The 27038-nt window shown below is 40.4% G+C and overlaps 1 protein-coding gene across 1 annotated transcript in view; it reads left to right on the plus strand.

The window, feature by feature from the left end:
- DNAJB6 (DnaJ heat shock protein family (Hsp40) member B6) overlaps nt 1-26538 on the plus strand; it is an 83538-nt gene extending 57000 nt beyond the window's left edge. Inside the window, 1 exon segment of the mRNA XM_075062201.1 lies at nt 24909-26538. Within this exon segment, the coding sequence (XP_074918302.1) occupies nt 24909-25213 (305 nt within the window). The 3' untranslated portion in view covers nt 25214-26538.
- Nucleotides 26539-27038: the final 500 nt, after the last annotated feature.

Raw genomic sequence — 27038 nt, forward strand, 5'->3', positions numbered from 1 at the left:
GGTTTGAGTTTCTTATTGACTTTGAGCCATCTTGAAAGTATTAATCAAAAGGATATAATGAAGTACAGTCAACCTTTTAGTAGGGCTTAAAAGTTCTTAGGTGCTGTTTGTCCCTGAATCCCCTTAACATAATTTGTGGTCTTTAACATCACATTTTCTTGTCTAAATTTCCTTCCTTTTGCAAGTATGTCTCTTTTTACACGTCAGTGAAAGAAAATGCGACTAAGCAAAGTGTTGTGAAATGCACTAAATGTTTTCTAGATTACAGTAATCTTACATGTTGATTACAATAAATTTAAAAAATCAGATGGAAATGTGACTATATTTAAATGAGGATGTTCATTTAAGCCTTCCCATTTAAAAAAAAAAAAGTTTGATTGCACTCTGCTTGCTACTTGAAGAGTTACTCTGTCTCCACATATATAAACTTTCCTGGGACAAAGCACATAAGATTACATCGATGGTGGTAATATTTTATTACACTAAATCACTGTGGCTGGGTGCTCAAATGCCCTCTCAGTAGTCCTTCCTGTGGATCGACGCCCCCCCCGCCCCCCCACCGTGGACGGAATTTTGGACCTAACTAATAAAAGGCCATTTCAGAAGAAGTATTGTTTTGCCTTGCATCTCTCAGCTATGTAAGTAAATAGCCAACTTTAACTGTTAAGTGATTAGCATCTGACTCTAAATTAATTGCTAGTTTTTTCTAGACGTGGTAAGAAAATTCCCTAAATTGCTACTGTGTCAAGTATGGGCCTGTTAATGGCAAACAGCCAATTTTAAGGGATTTGACATACAGTTTCTATGTAGGATATATAACACCCACACAATGTGGGGAATAGCCTCCTCAGTTTTACATTAATTATCTTGATTCTGGCTAGTCTCATAATTTCAAAGGGACTAAAATAAACTCAGCTTTTTTAGATTGAGATAGACGTTTGTTATCAACCCTACTTTGTTCTAGGCCTGTAGTCTTTAATTTACCCAGTGCATAAGTGTCTGCATAGAGAATTTCATTGTGTGTTTTTTTGGGTCTGCAATAATTATACAGTATTTAACATTTCTGGGTAGAAGATAAGCCCAGGGAGACATTCATTAATGACGACTTCAGTATGGTAGAACTAGGGTAGGTGTATACATAAAACTACAGCTGTAGGTGCTGTAAGAATTTGCACCTGCTTTGGTTGTGATAATATGTTAACACAAGATTATTTAAATGTTTAGATTATGGTTAACAGCAATTATATAACCAGTCTTTACAATGTCTGTTTTGATCAAGGCTTTCTTTCAGCAATGTCACTCTGATGTTAGTATCCAGATTCTCACCTAATTCTCTGTAAACTTAAATTGGGGAAAAACTACTAAATGTTCTCAGTTTAGTTTTCTTCTTTCAAAGTACAGACTCCAGGATGTGGCAGAGAGTAACAGGTATATGCAAGATACCTAGTACTGTCAGTTTTCTCTATTCATATTGTTTTGAATCTGCTTTAAGGTCAGAACATTGACTACATGAATCTATTACACCTTTTTCTGTAACTTGTGCTAAAATGAGCTAGAGGACAACTTTTAGTTATGGATCATGTAAACTAGATGTGTTTCACATTTGTCAGTATACTTAAACCCCTGGCATGTGTTTCTGCAATTAAGAGAGATTCTGAAGTAGCATTTTTAGATCTTTCTAGAGGTCTATCAATACTAAATCAATTTTCTTACTCCTCAGGGCCTGGTTTCCAGACTGACAATAATTGACCTTTTTTGTATGTGAATGAAGTTTCATCCAGAAATAGGACCAATCGAGAAATTGTGCAAACCTTATTCAAGCATAAATTCCTATTGCATATTAATTCTGACTATATTGGTTTGAATAAGAGGGTTTAGAAAGTCCACTATAATATATTGGCACACAACCTGTTGTATGATGTGGTTCTCTGTGTGTAAGTAACAATACTTGTACATTTCAATATCTAGATTGACACAGGAATTCAATAGGAGCTGCGGGTGCTCAGCATCTTTAAAAATCAGGCCACTTCTTCAGACGCCTAAAAATAGAAATCCATTCTTGAAAATCCTGTCTGCATAATTTGTGCTTTTTTTGCTCCATGTTTATTTTAATACAATTTCACCAGGTGGGTGCCACTGTCACTTTCACCTGTCATTCAGGCATATGGTGAACAATTCAAACAAAGAAATTATTCCCAGTTTCCTACTGCTTCTCCAACCTGCCAGTTCTCCAGTGTGTTCTTTTCTCTTAACCTAAGAGATGTGGCTGCTTTGTCTAGTCACCTTTTTGTTTGGTGTCTGACCTAGACCAAAGAAATGATATGGAACATAAGGGAAATCTCACGGAAGTGTAAAGCAAGAGAATGGAGGAAGAGACCAGACTGCCAACATCTTGCCATCCTTTTATAGCAGGCCCAGACTACTACCACATAAGACTGCTGCAGCCGCCAGTTGACTGCAGAAGCCGGATCAAAATAGGCGTGTGCTCATCATGCTTCAGGGCTCCCAGTGGAGGACAGTGTTCCTACAAACATGCAGAGAGAGAACCCTGAGGGGGAGGATGTTGCCCCATGTTCGCTTTCTTCTCTCTGCACAAGAACCTTGTTCCAGGAGCCATCCATGGAATTAATAACCTATTTTTAGGTTGAGAGATCCTCTTTCCCTATGTGCACAATCCTCTTGCTCCTTTTTTAGTCCTGTCTAGGGACCTTTCTTCTCCCTCCATTCCCCCAGTTTCTCTGTCACTCCGTTCATAGTTTTTAAAGCCAGAAGGGCCACTGTAATGATCTAGTCTGACATGCATAACAAAGGCCATAAGACTTCCTGAATTCTAGAGTATCTTTTTTTGGGGGGGAGGGGGGGAGAATCTCCACTTGATTTAAATTGCCAGTAATGGTGAATCTACTGTCCTTGGTAAAATGTTCACTCTTTACTTCTCAATCCTTTCTTCTTCACTTCAGCCTAGACACTAGCAATATTTATATTTTAGTAGTTCCCAGCCTCTGATCATGATCCGGTATCCCCACCCTTTCCCTACTGAGGGCTTGGGTTGTAAAGCACCTTTACCCACAGGGCTCGGGGAAAACCTGGTCAGTGTAAGTACCTGACCTTTCCCATGGGGCTCAACAATCTACAGGTCTGCAGGATCTTTGCCCAGTGAAAGAGCCTTACACAGCTGTGCTCTAAACATCTATTTATTAGCAACATGCACAGAATACATATGCCAAGCAAATCTGTTTATGCTTACTACTCCCAATATACAAACTTCACCTGATGGCCAGTAAGGATCCACTCATCTGGGCAGCAATGTCTCTGCATGACTGTAACATGCAGAGGGGACAGAATTCTAGCAGCTTGATGTTGAACCGCAGTGTGGAGATGGTTCCCAAAGAACTTAGTTTTATCTATACTATGTAAATAAAAAACAACCTCCTTCAAATTTACTAAACCTATCACATAATTCAGTACCCCTAGATAACAAAATTTAACCAATCACATACTGGCACCTATGTTTCCTCCTACCTGTCAAATCTTTTTTACGTTTTATCTCTCGTGCTCAAATTGTTACTTATTTATGACCTTTTTTGTTTGTGCAGATGGTCAGCATAAATTTGCTTGTCAGAGCTTATCTTATCTGTTGTATTGTTTGTTGGGTCTTTTTGTATCCTCCTTAAACTTCCCAGCACATAGGTGTCTACTTCACAGCCCTTGGTGTTATAACTCCTGTTAGGGGCATTCCTGAGGTGAGGGTGCCTTAAGAGCAGCAGAGCATTTTTCTTAATTTTAGTGGTGAGATCCCTGAGCTTCAACATAAGGCTAGTCAAAGCTAGTTTAGTGTAGGGGTGAGTGAAATCCCAAGTCTACAGCAGTCCTTCCACCACCGTTTACAATCTGATAAGACATGATGCAAGTGTGGATGGTGGGGTACAGGTGGGTAAAAGGAATTGTGCAGTCCCTTGAATGCTGCTCAAACACACAATCTGTACTAGTGCAGCCATTCCATAGACAAATACGTTTTGTTCTTACCTGCTTTTCTGTGGCCTGGCAACACATTCTCCACCAGTTGTGCATATCCTGGTTAGATATGTAGTCAAGGATAGACAGTATAACCTAACACATTGCAGCATTATCAGATATCGCCCTGGGAGGAATCAGGGTAATATATGCCTCATCCTGACAGGGCATTTGCTGCCAGAGTGCAAGTATCAATTCTTCTGTAGTTACGCCAAAGAAAATGATGGGTGAAAGAATTGTTTTGCATTGATCATAATAGTTGCAATAATTAAATATCTTTTCACAAAAGAAGGAAACTGAGGGAATTAACGCTTTGGTTCCTAAACCCCACTTGTTCCTGTTATGACTTGTGCTCAAGGCATACACACAGAGAAAACTGCCTTCCTGGTATGTATATTGTGGTAATTTATCTATTTACAACACTCAAATTTGAAAAATCCTAGCCCTTCTTTGTATCTCCAGATTGAGCTTTTGACTAGTGTATTGGCATGTGCAGAACAGTTCAGTGGTGCAAAAATAGTGATGAATGCCACGAGCAACCAAAATGGATGAGAATCTTTTTTCGGCTTAAGCTGGAGATGGCTGAGAAATGAAGGAGAAGGAAAAGGATTTGCAATGCTCAGTTGCAAAGGCTTTCTTTGAGGAGTTTCTGTAAATTATGACTAAAGACTATTCAATCTGAGCTAAAATATCAAGGCATCTTAGGCCTATGGAATGGAGATCTGGCCCTGTGGCAGCCTGAAGGAGTTAATCTGCAAGTTCACTAGCAGCTCTTTCCTTGATGTCTCAGTATTATCAAACAAGACTCAAGAATTGCTTAGCTTTATTGCAGGTGCCCTTTTCAACACTTCGGCAGCAAACCGGTCTTGCTGTCCAGCATCTCAGCTAAAGTTTTTATCAATTTAACTGTAAGCCACAATAAACATATAAAGCTATGACCATAGGATTGTAGAGCTGAAAGATTTCCCACAAATGAAACACTTACTGTTTCCAAGATATTTCCAAATTCCTTTTTTAGGAGATATATTCTCTGCTTTCCATTTTGCTTTGTCTTAACCAAAAATTGCCGAAGATTCTCCAGAGTGTTGGGTTAGAACTTGGTGCATTTCAAAAGTCTTTGACTATCAAGTGTCACCATGAATGGCTGGACAAATCTAGTTACAGCGATCTGTTTCTTTCCACCCAATGATCAGATTAAGCTTTTGAGGCTATCCTCATGAAAAAAAACTTGGATGGAGTTAATGGAGAATCTTGGCATTCTTTAATTTGTAGCCCCATAAATCGGGGGACACATAGGCATTGCTTGGCTCTGCCTGTTAGGCCTGAATATTTGTCTAGCTTCATCCAATTCTGTTCACATGCATCAAATTTGGATCCTATCTGTCAAAAAAACAACCTTGTTAAACAAAAAACCTTGCTTGGAACTGGTTCTGAGTTAATTGCCTGCATAGGTTTTTTTTTTCCATTATAGAGATCCCCAGGTATGAATCTCTACAGGTGATACTCCAGAATCTTGTTAAAAATAGTTTCCATAAGTAAGCCTGAGGGGCAACTGTTTGCTTTACTTTTTTTTAGTGCTTTGCAAATATGCTTTCCTACAAATGACCATCATAATGGAGTATAACATTATGGATACAACTATGCATAAAAAAAATCTGTACACTAAACACACCTGCTTAAAGAACAGTGTAATCTTTGATACACGTCACTAACATTAGTGTTTGACTTAAGAATTTAACTAATGCTGCTACTTCCACTTCTGTATAAGAAAAATGTTCTGAAAAGATCTTAGGACAACTATTTTCATGGATTGCTGGCTTTGCAGTAAACCCTCTTTGCTAGTCACCCTCTTAGAGGGACACCATCCGTTTGAAAATCACACACTAGCAGCTAAACTTCTGTAGCAAATAACAAATAGATACATTAAAGACATTTCAGTTTTTCTGTTAGACAACATTTCTAGACCATTTCTTAGTTTAGTCAGTTTCTCCTTGTGTGTAGGGTGAGGAAGAGTCTTGCAGAGAAACAGGGAAGAGACATTTTCATAATTAAAGAAAATATAATCAGAAAACCTCTAAAATTGAAAGAGGATCCTGAGTCACTTTTATCTAAAACTATTTTACCTCTGGGCTTGTCTGCACTTGGAATTTATATCAATATACCTACTCTGGCAAAAACACCCAGTGTATGTGCAGTACCAGTCTGACTCTACAGTGTTTTGAAATGAGTGAATGACATGTGCAAACACTGAGATCAAAGTCCTCTTGGTTTCCTGATCCTTACTCTCCATCACTGAAGACAGAGTAGAAGCAGAATCAATGGAGACATGGTTATGACACGTGGCTTCTATAGTTAATCTTGCTTTAACTGCCCCAGAGCATTTTATTTCTATCAACCTTTATTTTTAGTTGACTTCAGAATGAATTCCTGCTACACGCTTCTCTTCCTGGCTACTAGGTGCACTTCTTGTTTTGTGTGATGATTCAAGTTTTGCTACACAGGTTATTCCCATCTAGCAACAAGTCTGTCAAGTCTAGATTTTTAAATGTGCTTTGGCCTTGTAGCACTCATCACTGTGCAGATCTTAGCAGCTTTGATCTGCAATTGCCCCTGAAGACTTCCAAGTATTCTTCTCTTAAGTGAGATGAAAATGTTTTTCTTCCTAGTAGTTGCCTATGACAAGCTGTGGAATTAGTTTTCTTTAAGAAAGGAAATAATGTGTTCTATCCTACAAGATGTTTGAGTTAGAGGATTGGATTAGAGGAAGTCTAGCAAGGAAACTGTCCACCAGAATTCGAATACTTATGGGTCAGAAGTTCTTTACAGTTGTCTGGAGGAAGACTTTTTTCGTATACAAAAGTTGTACATCATACTGGTATAATCTTATTCATGTGCCTTGGTGGTAGCAGTAGTCTTGCCTAAGTGTAAAATCACTTTCCTGAAGGGATGGTCGCATGTGGTGGTTTTGTGTTGTTTTTTTTTTGTGGGTTGGGTGACTTTTTCAGGGAAATTGGATCAGATCTGATAAACCGATGGGTGAAGATTGGGCTTTATTTTGTTCTTAAATGTGTAAAATTGTTAGTGGAGCATCATGATTAAAGTTCAACATACAGATGAGAAGCTGAAATGACAATAGTTATTGAACTTGGAAGACTGTTATTGTAAACTAAGCATGGTCAATACAATACAGAGTTTGAAAACATGCGACCATAACTCTTTGCTTCTCCAAGCTTTCCTTATGGTGTCAGCTGATCTAAGAGCCAATTTACTGAAATAAATTAAGGCATTTGCCAACTTAGTGTGCTAGTGTTGGCAGAACAGATGACTCTAAAACCCAGTATTCATCACACTTTTGTGAAGCTAATCATAAAGTCCTTATATAAGTTAAAGCTATGATTGAATGGTTTTTGTTTTTAATCAATTTATTTCACTACCTCAAGAATCTGAAAATAATTGTGCATCTCTTGTAAGACTGACATTTCCTTTGTTGCTATCAGTTCAAAAGTAAATCTGTAGATCACAGGCTGTCACTTTGATGGTGGCTTTACCAAGTGCAGTTGTCATTTTCTTTCTCCAAGACAGTTTAAGTAAGACACTTTCTCTACATTTTAACTTTAAAAATGGTCAGGCTGGCATAAATATATGCATTGATAGAAGTAGTTTTATCTTCTGAGTGAAAGGGATTTTATAACTAATTTGAAGTCAGCAGGCTTTAGTCTAGATCTGAAAACCCTTGATCTAGCCCTCTCTTTGGGAGGAGTGAGGGGGGTGAAACAAGGAGCTCTTCTCTAGGACAGCTAAAGAATATTTTGTTTATGTATAGTCTCTTTATCTGTCTCTCCTGAAGTTTGTTCTTTTAATCTTGCAATGTATCTGTGCAAGTCCTCTTTTGAAAGTACAAATAAATGAAAGGAATGTGACCCAGAGCGAATCTTGATGTGAATGAAATGTACAGCAGTTGGCTCATGAAATTAGGAGACTATCATTTGTCTTGGAGCTATTTAGTCAGTAACAGAATGTTGGTTGGCCCTTAGAGTGCAAAGTATGATGTAACTAGTGATGCATGAGTAATGTGGATTGTGGATTATGGAGTATTGTGTGAGAAGGTATCGTTTTGAAAAGTTTGTAGACGATGTGTAGAGATAGTGTCTGGCAAGATTTAATGGTTTTGAATTCTTATAGATCCTCAGTTCCTCTCCGCTGATAGCAGGGGTGGAATTGGTGAGACGATACTTTTCCGCAGGGGGCCCTTGTGTTCCCAAACCTAAGATTTCACTTTTAGAAAATTCTTCCACCTTCATGGTGGTAGAGGTGTATGCCTGAGTCTGCAGGCCAGCAGGCTGTCTAAAATATCTGGGAGGTGTAAACTGCCTCTGTGGGTATCAACAGGATGTTAATTCTGAAGCCTAATAATTATTTAAATGTTAGTGTCAGCTGGTTCACTGCTGGGGGAGAAAGCATGCAAGAACAGCTCGTTAATATATAAATCTGCACTTCTCCTGAGTGGCATGGCATTTTAGTGTCACGTGGATGGAGCATGATATGTAGATAGAGCCTGGGAAAGTACCACCATTTCCAATCTGACCTCTAACTAGTATAGGAGTGGTGAATCAAAGCCTGCCATGAAGAAAGTGGGAGCAAAGATGAGGCACTGTACTGAGAGTCAAAGTTCCTGTTTGTCCAACACATCAGTTAAATGCTGAGTGATACAGAAACCAGTATTAGCTGCAAATTGGACACACAGGAGCTGATCAACAGCCGCATGAATAACTCGAACAGTAGATCTTATCCACTGAGTTGTAAGAGACAGAAAATAAAGACTAAGAACTGTGACCTGAAATACACTTGCCAAATTATAAAGCAAAATGGAGGGAGGACCTCCCGTGTTTTGTTTGCTGTTAGGCCGGTTCACTCTCTCCTGTTAGACAGCCATAGAGGAGCAGAAAAACTCTACTAAAAATCTCCTAAAGGATTTTTTTAAACCATTCTAAATGCTTTTTTGTAGAGCTTGCAGTGTTGTAGCTGCATTGGTCCCAGGATATGAGATGCAAGGTAGATGAGATTTTTGATTGAACCAACTTCTGCTGTGGAAGGGTTTCAGGCTTCTGAGTTGTTTTTCACATTTGGAGAAAGCAACTGGGGTGCCTAAGTTAAATACAAGGTGGGATGGGTTAAGAATAAGGGGTTCACACATGCTGTAGGAGACTATTTAAAATGAAGTGGGCAATTAAGGATGAGCAGGCAGTAAAATGTTACAAATTGTTGAAATAACCACAAAACCAGGGTGTCTCAAGTCCATTGTTTTTTAGTGTCCAGCAGAGTTATGAATTTAAGTTCCTAGGCTCGTCTGTTGAGGATGTTGTGCAGGTTTCCTTTGAGGACAAGGACTGAGAGTTTGGATATGAAATTATCACTTTGACATGTTCTCCCACATGGTTTTTTTGTCATTTTACTTTCATTCTAGAGTGTAACGACTGATTTCATCCATGTGGTTATTGGGGCAGCAGATCCACTGGATGAGGTACACCACACGCTGTTAGGGATGTGTAGGACCTATGGATCTTAAAGTGTGTTGTAGAGGGTATTAATCATCATAGCAGTGGACATATGTCTGCATGATTTTGCATCTGGTCTGACAGGGTCTGGTGTTGCTTTGAGTGGTGTCCTGGTCTGTGGGGAGCTTGCTTCTGATGATCTTGGTGAAGTTGGGGGGTTGTTCACAGGTTGGGAGAGATGTCTTTCAGGGTATGGTTCCCCCTCAAGAATGGGTGGTAATTGTTTGATATAGTGTATAGGGTTTAGTAGAGGGTAGTAGGTGACAGTTGGGGGCTGGGTGGTCAGTGGTGTGTTGTGTTTTTTTTCCTGTATTGAAGCAGCGGCTCTCAGGATATTTGAGTGGTCTGTTCCATGATGCAATCTGTTTCTCCAGTGGAGTGGTCTTGTTTAGTGAAGGCAGTTTTAAGTCTGTATAGGTGTGTATTACAGACTTTCTCTGAGATACATTGATGATAATTTCATCCTCTGCACTGTCAACCTAAACTCCATCAAATTCCACCTGGATCGCTCTCGCACCAGCATCAACTTCCTGGACACCACAATCATCCTCAGCAGTGGAGCTTTGCAAACAACTATATACAAGAAACCCATGGATCACCACAATTACCTCCACAGAAACCACCCCAGACACACCAAGAAATGGTATCTGCAGCCAGGCACTCAGATACCAAATTTGCTGCAAAGAGAAAGTCCAGGATATGCCTCTAAGCACACTTTAAACCAAGGAGTGGGGAATCAGTCAGCTTGTTTCCAAAAGGAACAGTGTCTAATAAAAAAATCTTGCTTCAGTTTCATGTATTTAAACTCAAGCAGTGGCCCCTCAATAGAATGGTCTCCGTTCTTGCTTACTGGAGACATAAGGATTGATATTCTGTCTCCCTCTCAGTGCCCCATCTCGGAGACCTTCCTTCTGTACAGGAACAGCAGAAATAGCCTCTGTGGGGCCTATTATGACTGCTTCTACAAGAGTGACAATTGCGTGTGGTTCTCCAAGACCTAGCAAAATCATGTCACTACATTTCATAATGGAAGTTTTAGTTCCTTTTTGTGCTCACATAAACTTAAAAGAGGTTCTTGAGAGCGTCAGACCCAAATACTCTTCCTGTGTGAAAGCTTCAGCATAAATGCTGCCTCTGATAGTAAACTTTGGCAATGGAAGGGTAAATTCAGAATTATTTGCCGCTCATCAGCTGGCATTTCCATGCTGTATGCTGCACTATTTCAATGTTATCAGATGCTGTCAGATGAAAAACCATGAGTAGTAGCATAACACACATTAGAGGCAAACCAAATAGGCAGCCTCTATCTTATCCTGGAGGCAAACCAAATAGGCAGCCTCTATCTTATCCTGCTAATACTTGCTCACTTTGAGAACATTACAGGAGCAGAGCCTTAATGACTTACCGTATTTATAGTACTGTACCTTGTTAAGTTAGTGCTGATTTTTGTTTGCACAGTTCATATCCAGCATACTGATTAACTTTAATAATATAAAGCAATAGGAAATTTGTTTTAATGTGTTCTTCAGTATCTGTTCTCTTTTCTGTAAAGTTTCTCATTCTGAAAGTTGCATGCATTTTAACACGTTGTGTTAAACTACAGTGCACATTCTAGTCATTAAGGAGCATTTGTTTGGCTGGCTGGAAAATGCTGTCTGTGTTAAGGTAAACACACTATCTCAGTGCTTTTGAATCTATGGCATATCTATCTTAGTTCTTTCTCTGGTGTCAAATAAGGTGAAGAAAAGGGTAAAGTTTACTGCAAAGTGAACCAGAGGAAGTTGCTCAGTTAGGGGAGAGGGGCAGCAAAGGGGAAATCCCCTGCCCCTCCATCCCATTAAAGAAAGTCAAGACTGTAGAAACAGCATGAGCTGGCATGGGAGTAGCTGGGTATGAAGTCAGAGATAAAAGGACTGAGTCCATTGCCAGCTCTCAGAGCCAGAAGGGAAGAGGATTGCCTTGTTTCTGTTAAGCAAGAAACAGCCCTGCCCTTTCCCAGCGATTTGAAGCATGCTGAAGCAATGGCCTTTCCATGACAGAAATAGAACAGTAGTGCTTATTTCATCACTCTCCATTCCTTTTCGTTGTCCCAGATTGCCTGCTGTTCTCCTCTTGACTTACTGTTTTCTTCACACAACCTCTGATCTCTCCATTCCCTGTCCTGTTATAAGTAACATTCCTACATTTTTCTCTAGCCACTTCCCTCACCCCCTTTGGCTCATAAGTGGTTGTCGAAGTCCTGCTCCAATCTATAATGTGAGTACGTTGCTGTTGGAATTCCCATGCTACTAAGGTTCCATTATTATGCCTCTAATGGGAAATCCCCAACCTACACCATCAGTTGCACATGCAGCAAGATTGGTGGAGGTGGGAGTTTTTCTGAGCAGCATTTCTACTTCATAGGTGAGGATTTAATGTGGTGTGACTCCTTGCTTGGGGTCCCCATGTCAGAACCTCAGAAGGTGGTAACCTTGGCAGAGCAACTTTAACGACTCTCTGAAGTCCAAACTGAATTTAGAGTGGCCTTGATAGGAATAGGTTCCTATGGCAGTGTTGTTTGGGCTGAAAGCAGGGTGGTAATTGCAAAAAGGATGGAGAAACACAGGGTGGATGATGTAATACCTTTTATTGGATCAACTTCTGTTGGTGGAAGGGATGGACTGAGATGGGGCAGGGCAAGTTTCTGAATAGATCATTGACCAAGAAACCGTAAGGCCTTGTGTATGGTAACACTCATTGTTTCATATTCTGTGTGTATATATGTATGTATATCTCTTCCTACTGTATTTTCCACTACATGCATCCGATGAAGTAAGCTGTAGCCCACGAAAGCTTATGCTCAAATAAGTTTGTTAGTCTCTAAGGTGCCACAAGCACTCCTGTTCTTTTTGCAGATACAGACTAACACGGCTGCTACTCTGAAATCTACCACACCAATAACAGTTCAGCATTTTGAAGGAGAAAGTAGTTAAGGACATTGAGGACAATGGTAATTGGGACAAATTACAACATGGTTTTACTAAAGGTAGATCGTGCCAAACCAACCTGATCTCCTTCTTCAAGAAGGTGACAGATTATTTAGACAAAGGAAATGCAGTAGATCTAATTTACCTCGATTTCATAAGCATTTGGAAATTATGGGGCTCCACATGGGGAATTATTAGTTTAAATTGGAAAAGTATGGGGATTATATGAAAATTGTAAGTGGATAAGGAACGGTAAAGGGGAACTCCCATGGGTTGTACTGAAGAGTGGAACTGTCAGCTGGAAGGATTACTAGTGGAGTTCCTCAAGGATCAGTTTTGGGCCAATCTTATTTAACCTTTTATTACTGACTTGCACAAAAGAGCGGGAATGTGCTAATAAAGTTTGCGCGATGACACAAAGGGGGGTATTGCTAACATGGAGAAGGACCGCGGATAATCATACAGGAAGATCTGGATGACCTGTAAACTGGAGTAATAGTAATAGGATGAAATTAATAGTGAAAAGGCAAGGTCATGCACTTAGGATTAATAATAAGAAATTTAGATATACATTGGGACACATCAGTTGGAAGCAACAGAGAGAGACAGGACCTTGGATGTTGGTTTCAACAGGATGACTATGAGCTGCCAGTGCGATATGGCCATATAAAAAAGCAAATGCCGGTTTTAGGATGCATCAGCGAGTATTTCCGCAAAAGATAAGGAGGTGTTAATTAACCGTAATATTAAGCACTGGTGAGGCCTCACTGTAATACTGTGTGCAGTTCTGTCTCCCGGTTTAAGAAGGATGAATTCAAACTGGAAACAGGTTCAGAGACGGCTACTGGATGATCCGAGGAACGGAAAACCTGCCTATGAAAAGGAGACTCAAAGAGCTGGCTTTAGCCTAGCCAAAAAGGCTGCGGGGATATGCTTGTCTTTATAAATATATCAGGGATTACATAGGAGGGAGAGGAATTATTTAAGCTTAGTACAATGTAGGCACAAAAACAAATGGTACAAACTGGACATAGGAAGTTAGACTAGAAATAGACAAAGGTTTCTAACCATTAGAGGATGAAGTTCTGGAACAGCCTTCCAGGGAGTAGTGGGGGCAAAAGAGCCATATCTGGTTTAAGACTAAGCTGATAATTTATGGAAGGGATAGCTAGAAGATAGTTTAATTTGGCAATTGATCTTTGGTTATCAGCAGATAAGTCTCCCAATGGTCTGTGATGGGATTGGATGTTATGGGATCTGAGTTACTGCAGAGAATTCTTTCCTGAGTGCTGGCTGGTGAGTCTTGCCCACATGTCTCAGGGTTTAGCTGATCTCCATATTTGGGGTCGGAAGGAATTTCCTCCAGGCAGATTGGCAGGGGCCCTGGAGGTTTTTCGCCTCCTCTGCAGCAGGGGCATGGGTTACTTGCTGGTGGATTCTCTACAGCTTCAGGTCTTCAAACCACAATTTGTAACTTCAGTACCTCGACATATGTTGAGGTTGTTATAAAAGTGGATGGTAGGGTTCTGTGGCCTGCTTTGTGCAGGAGGTCAGACTAGATGATCATATGTCCCTCTGACCTATGAATCTATATCAGAAGAAAGCCTGGATAAATGGATTAAATTGTGCACTTATAAAGAATCCTGTGTTGAAGGGTTTTCCTCTGAGCAAAGAGGGTGAACGATAGCTCCAGGGAGATGGGAAGGCTTATTGCATTGCTTTTGGAGGCAAACCATTATTTCTGGGTTCTCTGTGTTCTTGAATACAATGATAGTGAATACATGCACTAAAGTGGAGTTACCTGTGCCCAAAGGAAAATCCATATTAGTGAATAGTGGTCAAAGCGACCAGTTTATCCGAGACCAGTCTAAGTTCATACTTTCATTATAATTTATCTGATAAAATATGTTGAAGGTACGCCCTTTACAGTTTGTGGAAATGCTGCCATGAGACATAATGGTGCACACTTAGCAGCTGCTCTAACATTCCATGGATAGCTTCTGAATGATTTCAGGCCCTTTTGGCTAAGAGGCTATAACTTCATTTTTATCAGTAGATTTTAAAATGGCTGTTTCATATGAACATATCAGATATAAGCATCTTTTTTAAGACATGTTCATTGCCCATCTAACAGAGCTACATTTTTCTAAAAAGATTTAATGAAAACGTAGCTTCTGTTGAGCATGGCAAAAATCTGCAGAGCACATACTTAAGTGCATTTAATAACTCTTATCTTGTTGAGCTTTGCTGCAGCATTAGTATTTCCTGGAATTTAAAAAACAAACAGCAATTATTAATCAAAAGAATTTGCACAATGTAGTTTGCAGTAGCATACCTTGAGCACAGACTTTTCTGTTTTGCTATTTGAAATGTTATGCTCAAAACTTAGAAAGTGGCCTCTGAATTTTTGGGGGTTTTCGCTTCGTGAGTTCCAAATTTTAGAAAAAGCTTGGGTCTGTTTTTTCAAAACTTTAAGGATCTGTAACTCCAGTTGATGGAATCTGTCGATGTGCAGCAACTCTGGAAAATTTTGGTCCAAATTCAGCACCCAAAATCAGAAATTTTCAAAGTTGGCCGTGGTACTGTTTTTTGTGTCTCTAGGTTTCAGGATATCTCTACTCTTCACATGGTCTGCTTTCTGTTTGTGCCCTCATCTGCTTTTTGTGTCTGTGTGTATCTGTGTGTCTATCTAGATCGAGAGATCTATAGATATAAAAAAAAAATGGCTTTCAAAAGCGGAACAGGAGAACCAATTTATCCACTTGGGTTTTTCTGTATACAGTAATCTAGGACTACTCTAACTGTTTAATTGAATAAGTTGTCTGCTCTAATGGGCTGTTCTAATAGATCATATTTATTTGAAATATTCTAACTTTTTTACATGTGCTGATTTCAGATTGGGTGGGAAGAGCTTTGAGCAAATAAATCTTAGCACATCCAAGGGTATTATACTGCTAAAGCTCTGTCCTGCCTAAGAGAAGAAGCTGCACTTGTGTCCATTGTGTGCCTCCTCATTCATGGTAATATCCTGAAAGTACAATTTTTACCCTTAGGAAGAGGTGAATGAAAACTAACATTTCTAGGGCAACACAATAATGTTAATTGAGCTTACTTATTCCTAGAACAGCTCTCACTGGGTGGTATCTTGAGTGGTTTTACAAAAAGTAGATCGTGCCTAAACCAACCTGATCTCCTCCTTCTTTGAGAAGATAACAGATTTTTTAGACAGAGGAAATGCAGTGGATCTAATTTACCTCAGTTTCAGTAAGGCATTTGATACGGTTCCCCGTGAGGAATTATTAGTTAAATTGGAAAAGATGGGAATCAATATGAAAATAGAAAGGTGGATAAGAACTGGTTAAAGGGGAGACAATGAGTTGTACTGAAAGGTTAACTGTCAGGCTGGAGGGAAGTTACTAGTGGAGTTCCTCAGGGATCGGTTTTGGGACCAATCTTATTTAATCTTTTTTATTACTGACCTTGGCACAAAAAGTGGGAATGTGCTAATAAAGTTTGTGGATGACACAAACCTGGGAGGACCGGGATATCATACAAGAAGATCTGGATGACCTTGTAAATTGGAGTATTAGGATGAAATGTAATAGTGAAAAATACAAGGTCATGCATTTAGACATTAATAACAAGAATTTTTGTTATAAGATGGGGATGCATCAGTTGGAAGTAACAGACGAGGAGAAGGACCTCGAAGTATTGGTTAATCACAGGATGGCTATGAGCCACCAATGTGATATGGCTGTGAAAAAAGCTAATGCGGTCTTGGGATGCATCAGGTGAGGTATTTCCAGTAGAGATAAGCAAGTGTCAGTACCATTATACAAGGCACTGGTGAGACCTCATCTGGAATATTGTGTGCAGTTCTGGTCTCCCATGTTGAAGAAGGACGAATTCAAACTGGAACAGGTACAGAGTGCTACTAGAATGATCCAAGGAATGGAAAAGCTGTCTTATGAAAGGAGACTCAAGGAGCTTGGCTTGTTTGGCCTAATCAAAAGAAGGCTGAGGGGAGATATGTTTGGTCTCTATAAATATATCAGGGAGGGAGAAGAATTATTTAAGCTCAGTACCAATGTGGACACAAGAACAAATGGATATAAGCTGGCCATCAGGAAGTTTAGACTTGAAATTAGACAAAGGTTTCTAACCATCAGAGGAGTGATGTTCTGGAAGTAGTGGGGCCAAAAGATATATGGCTTCAAGACTAAGCTTGATAAGTTTATGGAGGGGATAGTATGATGAGATCAAGTAATTGCCAAAATTAGGCTTCGCCTATTAGTCGTAAATATGCCCAATGGTCTGTGATGGGATTTTAGATGGAGTGGAGTCTGAGTTACTACAGAGAATTCTTTCCTGGGCGAGTCTTGCACACATGCTCAGGGTTTAGCTGATCGTCATATTTGGAGTCAGGAAGGAATTTTTCTCCAGGGCAGACTGGCAGAGGCCCTGGAGGTTTTTCATTTTCCTCTGCAGCGTGGGGCACGGGTCACTTGCTGGAGGATTCTCTGCATGTTGAAGTCTTTAAACCGCGATTTGAGGACTTCAGTAGCTCAGGTTAGGGGTTTGTTAGAGGAATGGGTGGGTGAGATTCTGTGGCCTGCACTGTGCAAGAGGTCAGACTAAATGATCATAATTGTCCCTTCTGACCTTAGTCTATGGTTCTATGATCTTGTGTTTAGTGACTCGAGTCAATCAGGGCTCCACCAAATAACATTTTGTGTACTCATAATTATTTTTGATTGGTTGACTAAAGTGTTAACAGAATGGCAGAATCTCTTATTAATCAAAGTAAGTTTTAAGCTATTTAATGAAGATGTTAATTGCTGCAAAAAATCCCACTGTTAACTGACTATAAAGATCCGCAGACAGCATCTTGGAAAGCTTTATATTCAGATTGTTTTAAATTTTGTTTGCAAAATAAGCTTTATTCCTTAAGGAGTCTATCTGCTCTTTCATTTTTAGCCCTAATCTTCACAGCAGCCACTGTTGCCATGAACTCTTCATCGCCTCATCAGGAGCAGAGGTACTCACGAGTGGGGTATGTCTGTACTGCAGCTGTAGTGCTGTTAAGAAACAGACATAAATAGATGAGCAAAGCTGGGTGTTCTTCTTTTACAAAGTCTTATTGGTCATTCATCTCCAGTGGTAAAAGTGAAGTCTCCAGGGGCAATGCTTGAACCTATAGTTCCAGTTTTGACCCCATCTCTACAAACAAATAGAAGCAGAATTTTTTCCACACTGAGATGTGTGGGTTTTTGTTTTTGTTTTTTTGTTCTGTTTTTTTTTTAAATGTGTCATGTTGTATCGCAGCTCTTGAGGAACATTAGTATATGTTAAAGATGCTTAGATATTCTGGGCACCCCCAGAGGAACCTAGGTTAGGTGGAGAGGGAAAAATTAGTAGTTTATTTTAAGGTGCTTTTATTGACATTTCTGAGGCTCAACATAACTTTAGTTGTGAATTTAGTGCGTTATGTCTGTCATCATGTGTACCTATTCCTGACAGTATTCACAATAAGAGTATGTACTTTCACATACTCAAAAAATAAAAAAAATAAAAATTCTTCCATTGGGCTGTGCATAGGCCAGTTTGTACTATTGTTGCTCAAGACAGGACATTATATTACTGGTAATGTAAGAAAATAAAAAGCATGTTCTAACCCTACCTTACTGGAACAAACTCCTCTTTCAACTTTAGATAATTTTACTGTCATTATTTCCTACTGAAAAGGAAATAAATGATGCAATGTCTTCAAGGTTTTCCTGCCAGTGCAGGTGTTGCATATTTACATCACTGTACCAGTAAAGTTGTGTTGCTTCGTAATAGGGATTTCAAGTCCAGTCACGCTTAGCCATACTAACATTGACGTCTTAAAACGTAGCTATGTAGAGGAGAATTTAACCTTCCCTTTAAAAGGCTTATAATGTAAGTTGTATGAACATTCAGATGTTCATTGGAGCTGGAGAGCTCTCTCAATTAGGAAATGAGAATATATAATCCTGTGTAATTTATGTGGTCATAATATGTAGTTGTTCTCTGTTTAGATATGGCTGCTAAATGAGGGCTACTTCTAAACTGCAATCCACAGGGCAAAGAAATTTTAAATAAAATAATTGCCACTTCCATATCCCCTTCTGTCCAAGGACTTCAATGTACATTGTGAAGATAAGCTTAATTTCACAATATGCACATGAGGTAAGCAAGTATCACTATCCCCCTTTTACAAATGGGGAAACTGAGGCACAGATTAAGCAACTTGTCCAGAATGACATGGGGAAATCTGTGGCACAGCCAAGCCCAAGTTTCCTGCCTCCCAGTCCTGTGCCTTAACCACAATTATTCTACCTTGTCTTCTAAATGAAGGTGTGTTTAAAATAACCTCTTAATGCAGAAGAGACTAAGTTGCAATAATCACTCACTTTTTAGTGAAGTACTCAGGAAAACTTTTATTCTTGCTCTCCAAAAAAACATTTTTCTAGCTCTTATGAATTTGGTGTTTTGTGAAGGGACAGAATTGTTAACACACTCTGCCCCACTTGCATAAAATGTTACCTACCGTAGACAACTGCTGGTTACCAAGTACTTTTTCTTCCACTTTAAGAAAGTTACAAGGGAAGAGGTGTTTTTCCAGGAGCAAATGAAGCTTGTACTTGGGTGGCATCCCCATTGAAAGTGCTTGTTTAGTGCAAGAATCTGTTTTGTTTTTAGGTGTGTAATACCTACAGGATGCAAATACTTTTTATTAAATGAAAGGCTTGACAGCTATCTTTTACTTTGAAGGATGTGTTTTTCTTTTGATATGCAATATTGCCCTCTGCTGGTTAATAATGGCATAAATGATCTTAAGGCTTTTCCCTTTAGATCAAAGGACCTTGATCTAACAAATTATAAGACCGTATTCAGCCCAATGAGCTGATTTAACTGGCTATAACAGACGGTAGAATTTGGCTCTAATTAAATTAGTTGTAAATACATTCTATGGTGGTTCGGATTTTTCGGATATGCAAAGCACCAGGAGCCTTGTTCTAGTTGTAGAAGTTCTGTGCTTCTAAATGTAAATCTCAGCCTGTATAGCCTTATACTATGAAAGTATTTTCTCTAGGGGTAGCAAATAATGACTAATTGATTCCAAGGGTCTAAATATTTCACATTTAATGGTAAACATACCCCAAAAAATAAACACACACATTTAATCTTGTGTAGTATTGAGTAGACTAAAGATCTAAGAATCTTCAGATGCTTTCAGTTTTCAGAAGATTACTCTTCCTCACAAAAACAGATACTGTGCCTCTCATTTATTCAGTACAAACACTGCAGCTGACAAATAACTTCTAAATGTTTGTGTAAACGTGTGTGTGTGTGTGTGTGCGCGCAAATATATATTTTTTTAAAATGTCTTGCAATGGCTGTTTTTTATAGTAGTTTTATTACTTGTGTTCACCAATTGTCTGAATTTTTACAAAGAAAATAGATGCAAAATCAAAGTAGGTAAAGAATACAGCATTCACGTGCAAAGCAAGTTTTAATCTATTTTAGTATACTATGGAAACAAATATGAAAATTTAAGTTGTGCTCCAGTTGCCTGACACAGTCATCAATACAATATTTGGTGCACTGTACACTTGGTATTATTGCATATAGCTAATTGTAAGGAACATTCAAATGCTTCTAGATGTCATAAATCTAGGAAGGGGAAATGGTTTTTCCTCAATGTCTAGACGTGAAATTTGCAGTGCATTTGGTTCAGAGGAAGATAAGCTAAATCCTTGTGTACTGGAAATAGGGAACATAGAAGTTAGTGGAGATCCTTCATTTGTGTGGTTGAGGGGAGGGGGAGAGGTGTTGTGTTTATAGCTTAATGAGAGACAGCTAACTGTGTGTTTTACTTTTTTAATTAGGGTAAATATTTCACATCAATAGTATTTGTTCTTTAGCAGTTTTAACACTGTATGTATGATGTCTGTGGTGGACAGTTACTTAATGTTGTGTCCCTAGGCGTAGTTACACAAGGCAGTATATAAGGAAATGCAATTTCTTGCAAAAAAGAGCTCACAAAACTAGGTTTAAGTTTACAGTTTCTAGAGGGGTGTAGTTCCTTCACTGGAGAGAATGTATATGAGACTAATCAAAATTCCTTGAGGGAACCTTAATTTCAGGATAGTACACAGGACTTACAGAAATAAATACTTTTAACTTATTTATAGCAGGTGCTGTATTGCTGTGTTCCATATCACAGAGTTGTACTGTTTTTAGTGTGGATTGCTGTCCCCTTCTAGGCAAGAGGTGGACTTGAGCTAGTTTGGAAACATCCCTTGCTGGCTTTGCTCTTTGCTGACAATACCTAAATATTTCATATTGTTTTTTCCACTGCACATTAAGCCTTTTTGTGCTTCAGGTGCAGCTGCATCACTCAGATATGCCCCAGACAGGGTGAAACTGGTCTTGTATTGGTGACTTGATTTTGGCAGACCCAGGTGTTAAGAAGCTTTGTGTGCAACTTTCGGTACACAGCAACTAGCATGGCTGACAAATCAGCTGGCTTCAGTGGGCCTGTGGCAGTTAGCAGTAGCATACTCACGTGCCTTAGACATGGCTATATAGTTTTCCGTAGCCCAAATAAGTACCAGAGAAATCGCCTAATGTTTTGTATCACAGAATAGCACCTAGAAGTACTAACCAAAGACCTTAAAGGGCTAGTCAGTGTTCTCTTTGAAGATGGTCCTTCCCAAATTGCTTACTCTAAATGGTAAGGATAAAGAGAATTTTAGAGATGGGGACTGGTGACACAAAGTGACTTGCCCAAGGTCACGCAGTCTGGCACAGCCAGGGATTAAACCCGGATTTCCTGGATCCTAGTCTACAGTTTTAACTAAAGACCATCCTTCAGCACTTGGTACAACTGAGGTCTAACAGGAAGAGCATCTGCCATGAAATTCAGTAGAAGCCAGACAGCTGTAGCCTATCTCTTGTTGAGAATGTAATTGAATTCAATGGGAGTTGAGGGCATTTGGCATCTTTCAGAGTACTTTAGTCCACTTAAAATATTTTAATGTGTAAAATGTCACTTTATAAGCCTGAACCCAAGAGGACTTTTCTGCTGCTTTCTTAGGTGAGTTTTTAGTGCTGTTGCTAGTTCCTGGAGTATCTATATGACACACCCAGATGCAGAAAGAAGGGAGGGTAACTGCTGGATAGGGGTTTAGGGTGTAAGAGGCTGAGCACCAAATCATGCTGAGGAGTGTGCTCCTGGGGTTGTGAGATTACAGTACTCTGAATTCTGGGTCTTTCAAACTCTTCCTTCATATTGACTGACTGAATAAAAGTCAAAACTGTTTCAGAGTCAGGGGTGGCTCTAGCCATTTCGCCGCCCCATGCACGGCAGCACATTGCAGGGGGCGCCCTGCTAGTTGCTGGTCCCGCAGCTCCGGTGGACCTCCCGCAGGCATGCCTGCGGATGCTCCACCGAAGCCACGGGACCAGCAGACCCTCTGCAGGCACGCCTGTGGGAGGTCCACTGAAGCCGCCTGCCGCCCTCCTGGCGCCTGGCAGAGCGCCCCCCGCGGCATGCCGCCCCAAGCACGCACTTTGCGTGCTGGGACCTGGAGCAGCCCCTGTTCAGAGTGGTAGCCATGTTAATCTGTATCAGCAAAAACAACAGAGAGTCCTTGTGGCACCTTAGAGACTGACAAATGTATTTGGGCATAAGCTTTCGTGGGCATCTGATGAAGCAGGTTCTAGCCCACAAAAGCTTATGCCCAAATACATTTGTTAGTCTCTAAGGTCCCACAGGGACTCCGTTGTTTTAGTCAAAACTGTAGAATTCTGGGTGTGACAGGGACCTAGCTGGACTAGTTCAGTGAATTCAGTGTGTCCATGTTTGTGTAGCATATAGGTAGGTAATTTAACATCTACCCCAGTATTTACAATAGTGTCCATTTTCATTTCAGCTGGTATAAAGCAGCCTTTCCTGAAAGGGGTACAAACACAACTCCTACAACTAATGGCTAATCCATGTATTACAGATGTGCATCTGCTTTCAGATATAAACTATAAAAGTGCACCAGAGAACTTTGATGTACATCAAAGGGAGAGCTGTGCAGCCTGTGTTCCTGTAGGAGGGGAGGAATCTCTTACAGGGCTTGCAAAGTAATTTGTTAGGAAATCAACTCCCTTGATATGCCATGATAGCTTAATTGGTACATTGGACTTTTCCACTGAGTCTGATTTCTGTTCTTACCACTTTTTAAAAGGATTCCTCTTAACAGACGTGGTGTAATGAGATTGATACATGTGTAAGAAGTACCTGTGCCAAGTGCTGCATAGACAACATCTCAAACGATAGCATTGACGTGAAACCCTTCTCAAGGACTCTAATTCCAATCTTTAGCTTCCTGCAGGAGAAACTAATGTTTGTTCCTTGGCTTTGATTGTGCACAGTGCAGAGCACTGTCAGCTGCTTTCCATAGCAATGGCAGCTGAAGGTACTCTGCTTCATGTGGGATTGAGGCCATTGCATGTTGGGTGAAGTCATACTGCTGGGGATCTCCTGTTGACAGCACAGGAGAACGTTAGGGAACAGCTTGCCAATTGTGTTATCTTAAAGTCAATATAACAAGCACAGCCAGGTTGCACCTTCATATGGAAATGTCTGGCTTTTTTTACAGAACTTCTCTTCTGTCTCTCCCTCTTGCTTGTGCCTTTCAAATAGGGGGAGGTTTGACAGTAAAATCTGTGAAGGAGGCCAAGGCCTAACCAAAACATTGTACACCATAGACAATCAGTTCTGCCACCTCCTATAATACACCAGGTTATAGTCAAGAGTGTGTTCAAAACTGCTGTCAAGCGAAATTCACTCAAATACAAATACGATAAACACATCTGCCACTTGTAGGATTTTAATTACTTCATGTGACTGAGAGATGAATTGTCCTGTGAACAAGTAAAAATCATACCCATCTCCTTTTCCTGATCCCTAAAATATAATACTCCATACAACAACCTTTAAAAATAAAACAATCCTTCCATGTGTAAGTATCCCAGCACTGTTTTAAAGCACACAAGAGTTGCTTAGGTAACTGGATAACAACTGACCCTGGATTACTGTTGTTGCTTAATGCATTACATAGTGCTTTTCCATCTTCAAAGCATTTCCCAGACATGAACTAATGCAACACACCCATCCCTATGCAGCAGATGCATGAAATAGTGTGGGAAAAAACTTACAGAATGATGCATATAAAATGACGCCACATTTCCTCAAATATTAAGTGATAAAATAATTGGATTAATAAAAAAAAGCTCCTTTGTCTCCTATTCATTTCCCACTTTTCCTTTAGTATTTCTCCTAATTATAACTAACTGTTATTCAGGTCTTCAGTTTTCTTTCCCATTGTAGATTTTAGCTTCTCTGTGCCTTTTTACTCCTGTTCCTGTTTGAGGTTTTTTCCTCCCTCAGTACTGTGTTCCTTTCAGTGTTTTTACTCCTAATGTTGTTTTGATATGGTAGCTCCAGCAGAAGGGGCTGAATTCTCTGCTTTATAGTATTGCTATTGTCACAGCTGGTGCAGCAAGGCAAATTCACTTGAACTCACACAGTGGTATGACTTTTTCTTCTATATTTTCGTGAAGTCTTAATCTTATTTCCATCATGTTTCTTTTCTTCTTGTGTGTGTGTGTGTGTGTGCGCGTGCATGCTCTTTCTCTCCCCCTTTCTTTCTCTTTAACCCTATTTCCTCCCTCCCTACTTTTCTTTCTTCAGTTTCAGAATCTCAACTCTTCTTTCCCTCCTGAGAACCAAATTCACCCTTTTCCCTCATCCCTGGAGTCAGCCTAACTGGACTCTTTGCCTCTTGGCAGTAGACAGTTCTTCTCTCTGTTGCAGTGCTTACTCCTTCTGTGGAGGCCTCAGTCAGAGCTGTAGTGGGATGGCTTTTTCAGCTGCAGCAAGGGAAACCAGGAAAAGGCCCTTGATCAGTATGGTGGGGCTCAGCTTGGGTGCTCTACTGCTTGGGCACGAGCATCTTGATTTTCCACCAGAATCTGGCAGGGTAACTTCTGGCAGGGTGGATCCACTGCGGTAAGATTCTGGGGGGACAGGGAGACATTCCCAGACTTCATGCAGTAACTCAGAGGACCGTTAACATGAGTGAGTGGTAGAGAGTAATGTTATCCCTGTCTTTACCATGGAGAAACTGAGGCATGAAGAGTTTAAATGGCTTGCTCAAGGCTACAGGCAGTCTGTCAGTACCAGGGTGTAACTTAGTGTTCCTGACTTCCAGCCTGATTTCCAGTTGTTTCAGGTTAAGCTAAAGCCTTGATGTGCTTCCAGCTCATTTCTCTTGACTTGTCTGCTTTTCAGGTGTGGCAGATGAGGAAGCTCTTGCTGAGGAGTGCAGCCGTAGAGGACAACAGGCCCTACCTTTCCAGTCTACCAATATCCGCCTCCCGAAGTCCCACAAGCCTGCCGCTTTCCCCAAACATGCCTATCATAACGATGAGGTGGAAGAACAAGATAGAGCTCGGGTTACAAGCAGCTTGGAGACCCCTTTATATACATCAGGTGTGCACATAAAGGTTAATGAGAAATGTACAGAAAAGGACTCAGTTAGTCACGAGAGAGAATCAAAAACCCAAGAAAGAAAGCATTGCTGTATACTAACTTAATGCTAGCAGGTAACGAATGCCAGCTTGTGGGTTTTCAGTCTGTACTAGCTGTGCTCTGCAATTCAGTCTAGATTCACAAATGCCCTGGCTGTATATGGCACATCCTCCAAAGGGGGGGTGAGTATGACCCTGTAGGCGTGAGCAAAACGTAATGCACTCAAAAATAATATCCATACTTTTTGCCTTTAAAGACAGGGAGGTCCTTAACTAATCAGTGTGCTTTCATATTTATTTAAATAAACTGCTTGGTTTTCCTTCCCCCAAATGGAAATAAGTCCAGACTTCAGCAACTGAATATTGTTTCTGGAAGTGGGAATTCCTTGAGGCCGAAGTCTACAGTGCAGCCCAAGGTAGACAGACTTGCACTAGCATGCTAAGAGTAGCAGTGTGACCATTGTGGCTCAGGCTCTCCAGCTCCCTAGGTTTGAGTTTGAGTGGCTAGCCTGAGTCTCCACCAGCACTGCAACATCCACACTGCTATTTTTAGTATGCTATCATGAACGAAGCTAGCACAGGTCTGTCTACCCAGGCTGGGAGGCTTGCTTCCAGTTGTAGCATGAATATACCAAAAGTGCTTTGCACGGATTGTGCATCTTGATTTCTAGTTCTGAGAGCTGAGCAGCCTCTAGAAGTAAATAAGGAAGCCCAATAATTGCCATGGATACTTTTTGCCATAATTTTGACCATGTGATCCTGTCATCCATCAAATTCTAGATCTGAGTAGATCCCACTGTATTCTTGCCTCCTGTAATACTTATGGCTACAATACGTTTGGTAGCTAGGACGACGACAATCCATTTAACTACTTCAGTTTGTCTGAATAGCAAGTCCTTGGCCATGCATAGAACTTGGTCCTGTGGTCCTCAACACAATATATGGCAAAACCCCTATTATAGTTAGCTTGAGATTTGGATACCCAAGGACAGGAGATTTTAGTGGCCAAAATGAAGGGTTTTTTTCAGCAATGGTGAAGTAGGCCCACTGCCGTAACTTTCAACAGGAGTTCTGCCTTAAGGAGCAAATGAAGTTGAATAAGGCCTAGTAGAGGAGGTGATGACTCCCTAAAAATACCGAAAACATTGGCGGGAATATTTCTATTTATCAACCCTATTTCCTTGCTCATCAATGCTGAAGGACAAAAACCACTTATCTTAAATTCCTTAGCGCCTGCTGTTTCTCCACCTATGATCCTCTGCTTGTGACATTCTTGCACCACAGCTCAAGAGATGTCAAACACAGAATTACTTTAGATTGGGAAATCAGCAGAAATGAGTGAATGTTTGAGAAACCTTCTTTTCCTCATCCTGTAGTCCCTGGGAGTTTTTCCTGCATAAGGACTGCAGAATCGGACCTTTTAATGTGTGTATATATATGATGTAGCAAAAACTCTTCTAGGGATTAGTTTGAACCAAACCCTGGAGCTGAAGATCTGAAATGAATCTGGATTTGAACTGTGTGGCTGTTCCTGTGTCTCTGACCTCCAAACCCTAGATCTGACCTTAGAGGGAATTTAGATTCTTCTTCGAGTGATTGCTCATATCCATTCCAGTTAGGTGTGCGCGCGCCACGTGCACGTTCGTCGGAAGATTTTTACCCTAGCAACACTCGCTGGGTCGGCAGGGGCCCCCTGGAGTGGCGCCGCTATGGTGCTGGATATATACCCCTGCTGACCCAGCCGCCCTTCAGTTCCTTCTTACAGCCCGTGTCGGTCGTTGGAACAGTGGAGCGCAACTTAGCTGACCTCTGCTTCCCTAGCTACTCGTAGTTCTTCTGTATTTAGATATATAGTTATAATCCTTTTATATATATATTTATCTATACTTAT

Source organism: Chelonoidis abingdonii, chromosome 2 (genome assembly GCF_003597395.2).
Source record: "Chelonoidis abingdonii isolate Lonesome George chromosome 2, CheloAbing_2.0, whole genome shotgun sequence".
Taxonomy (NCBI): domain Eukaryota; kingdom Metazoa; phylum Chordata; order Testudines; family Testudinidae; genus Chelonoidis; species Chelonoidis abingdonii.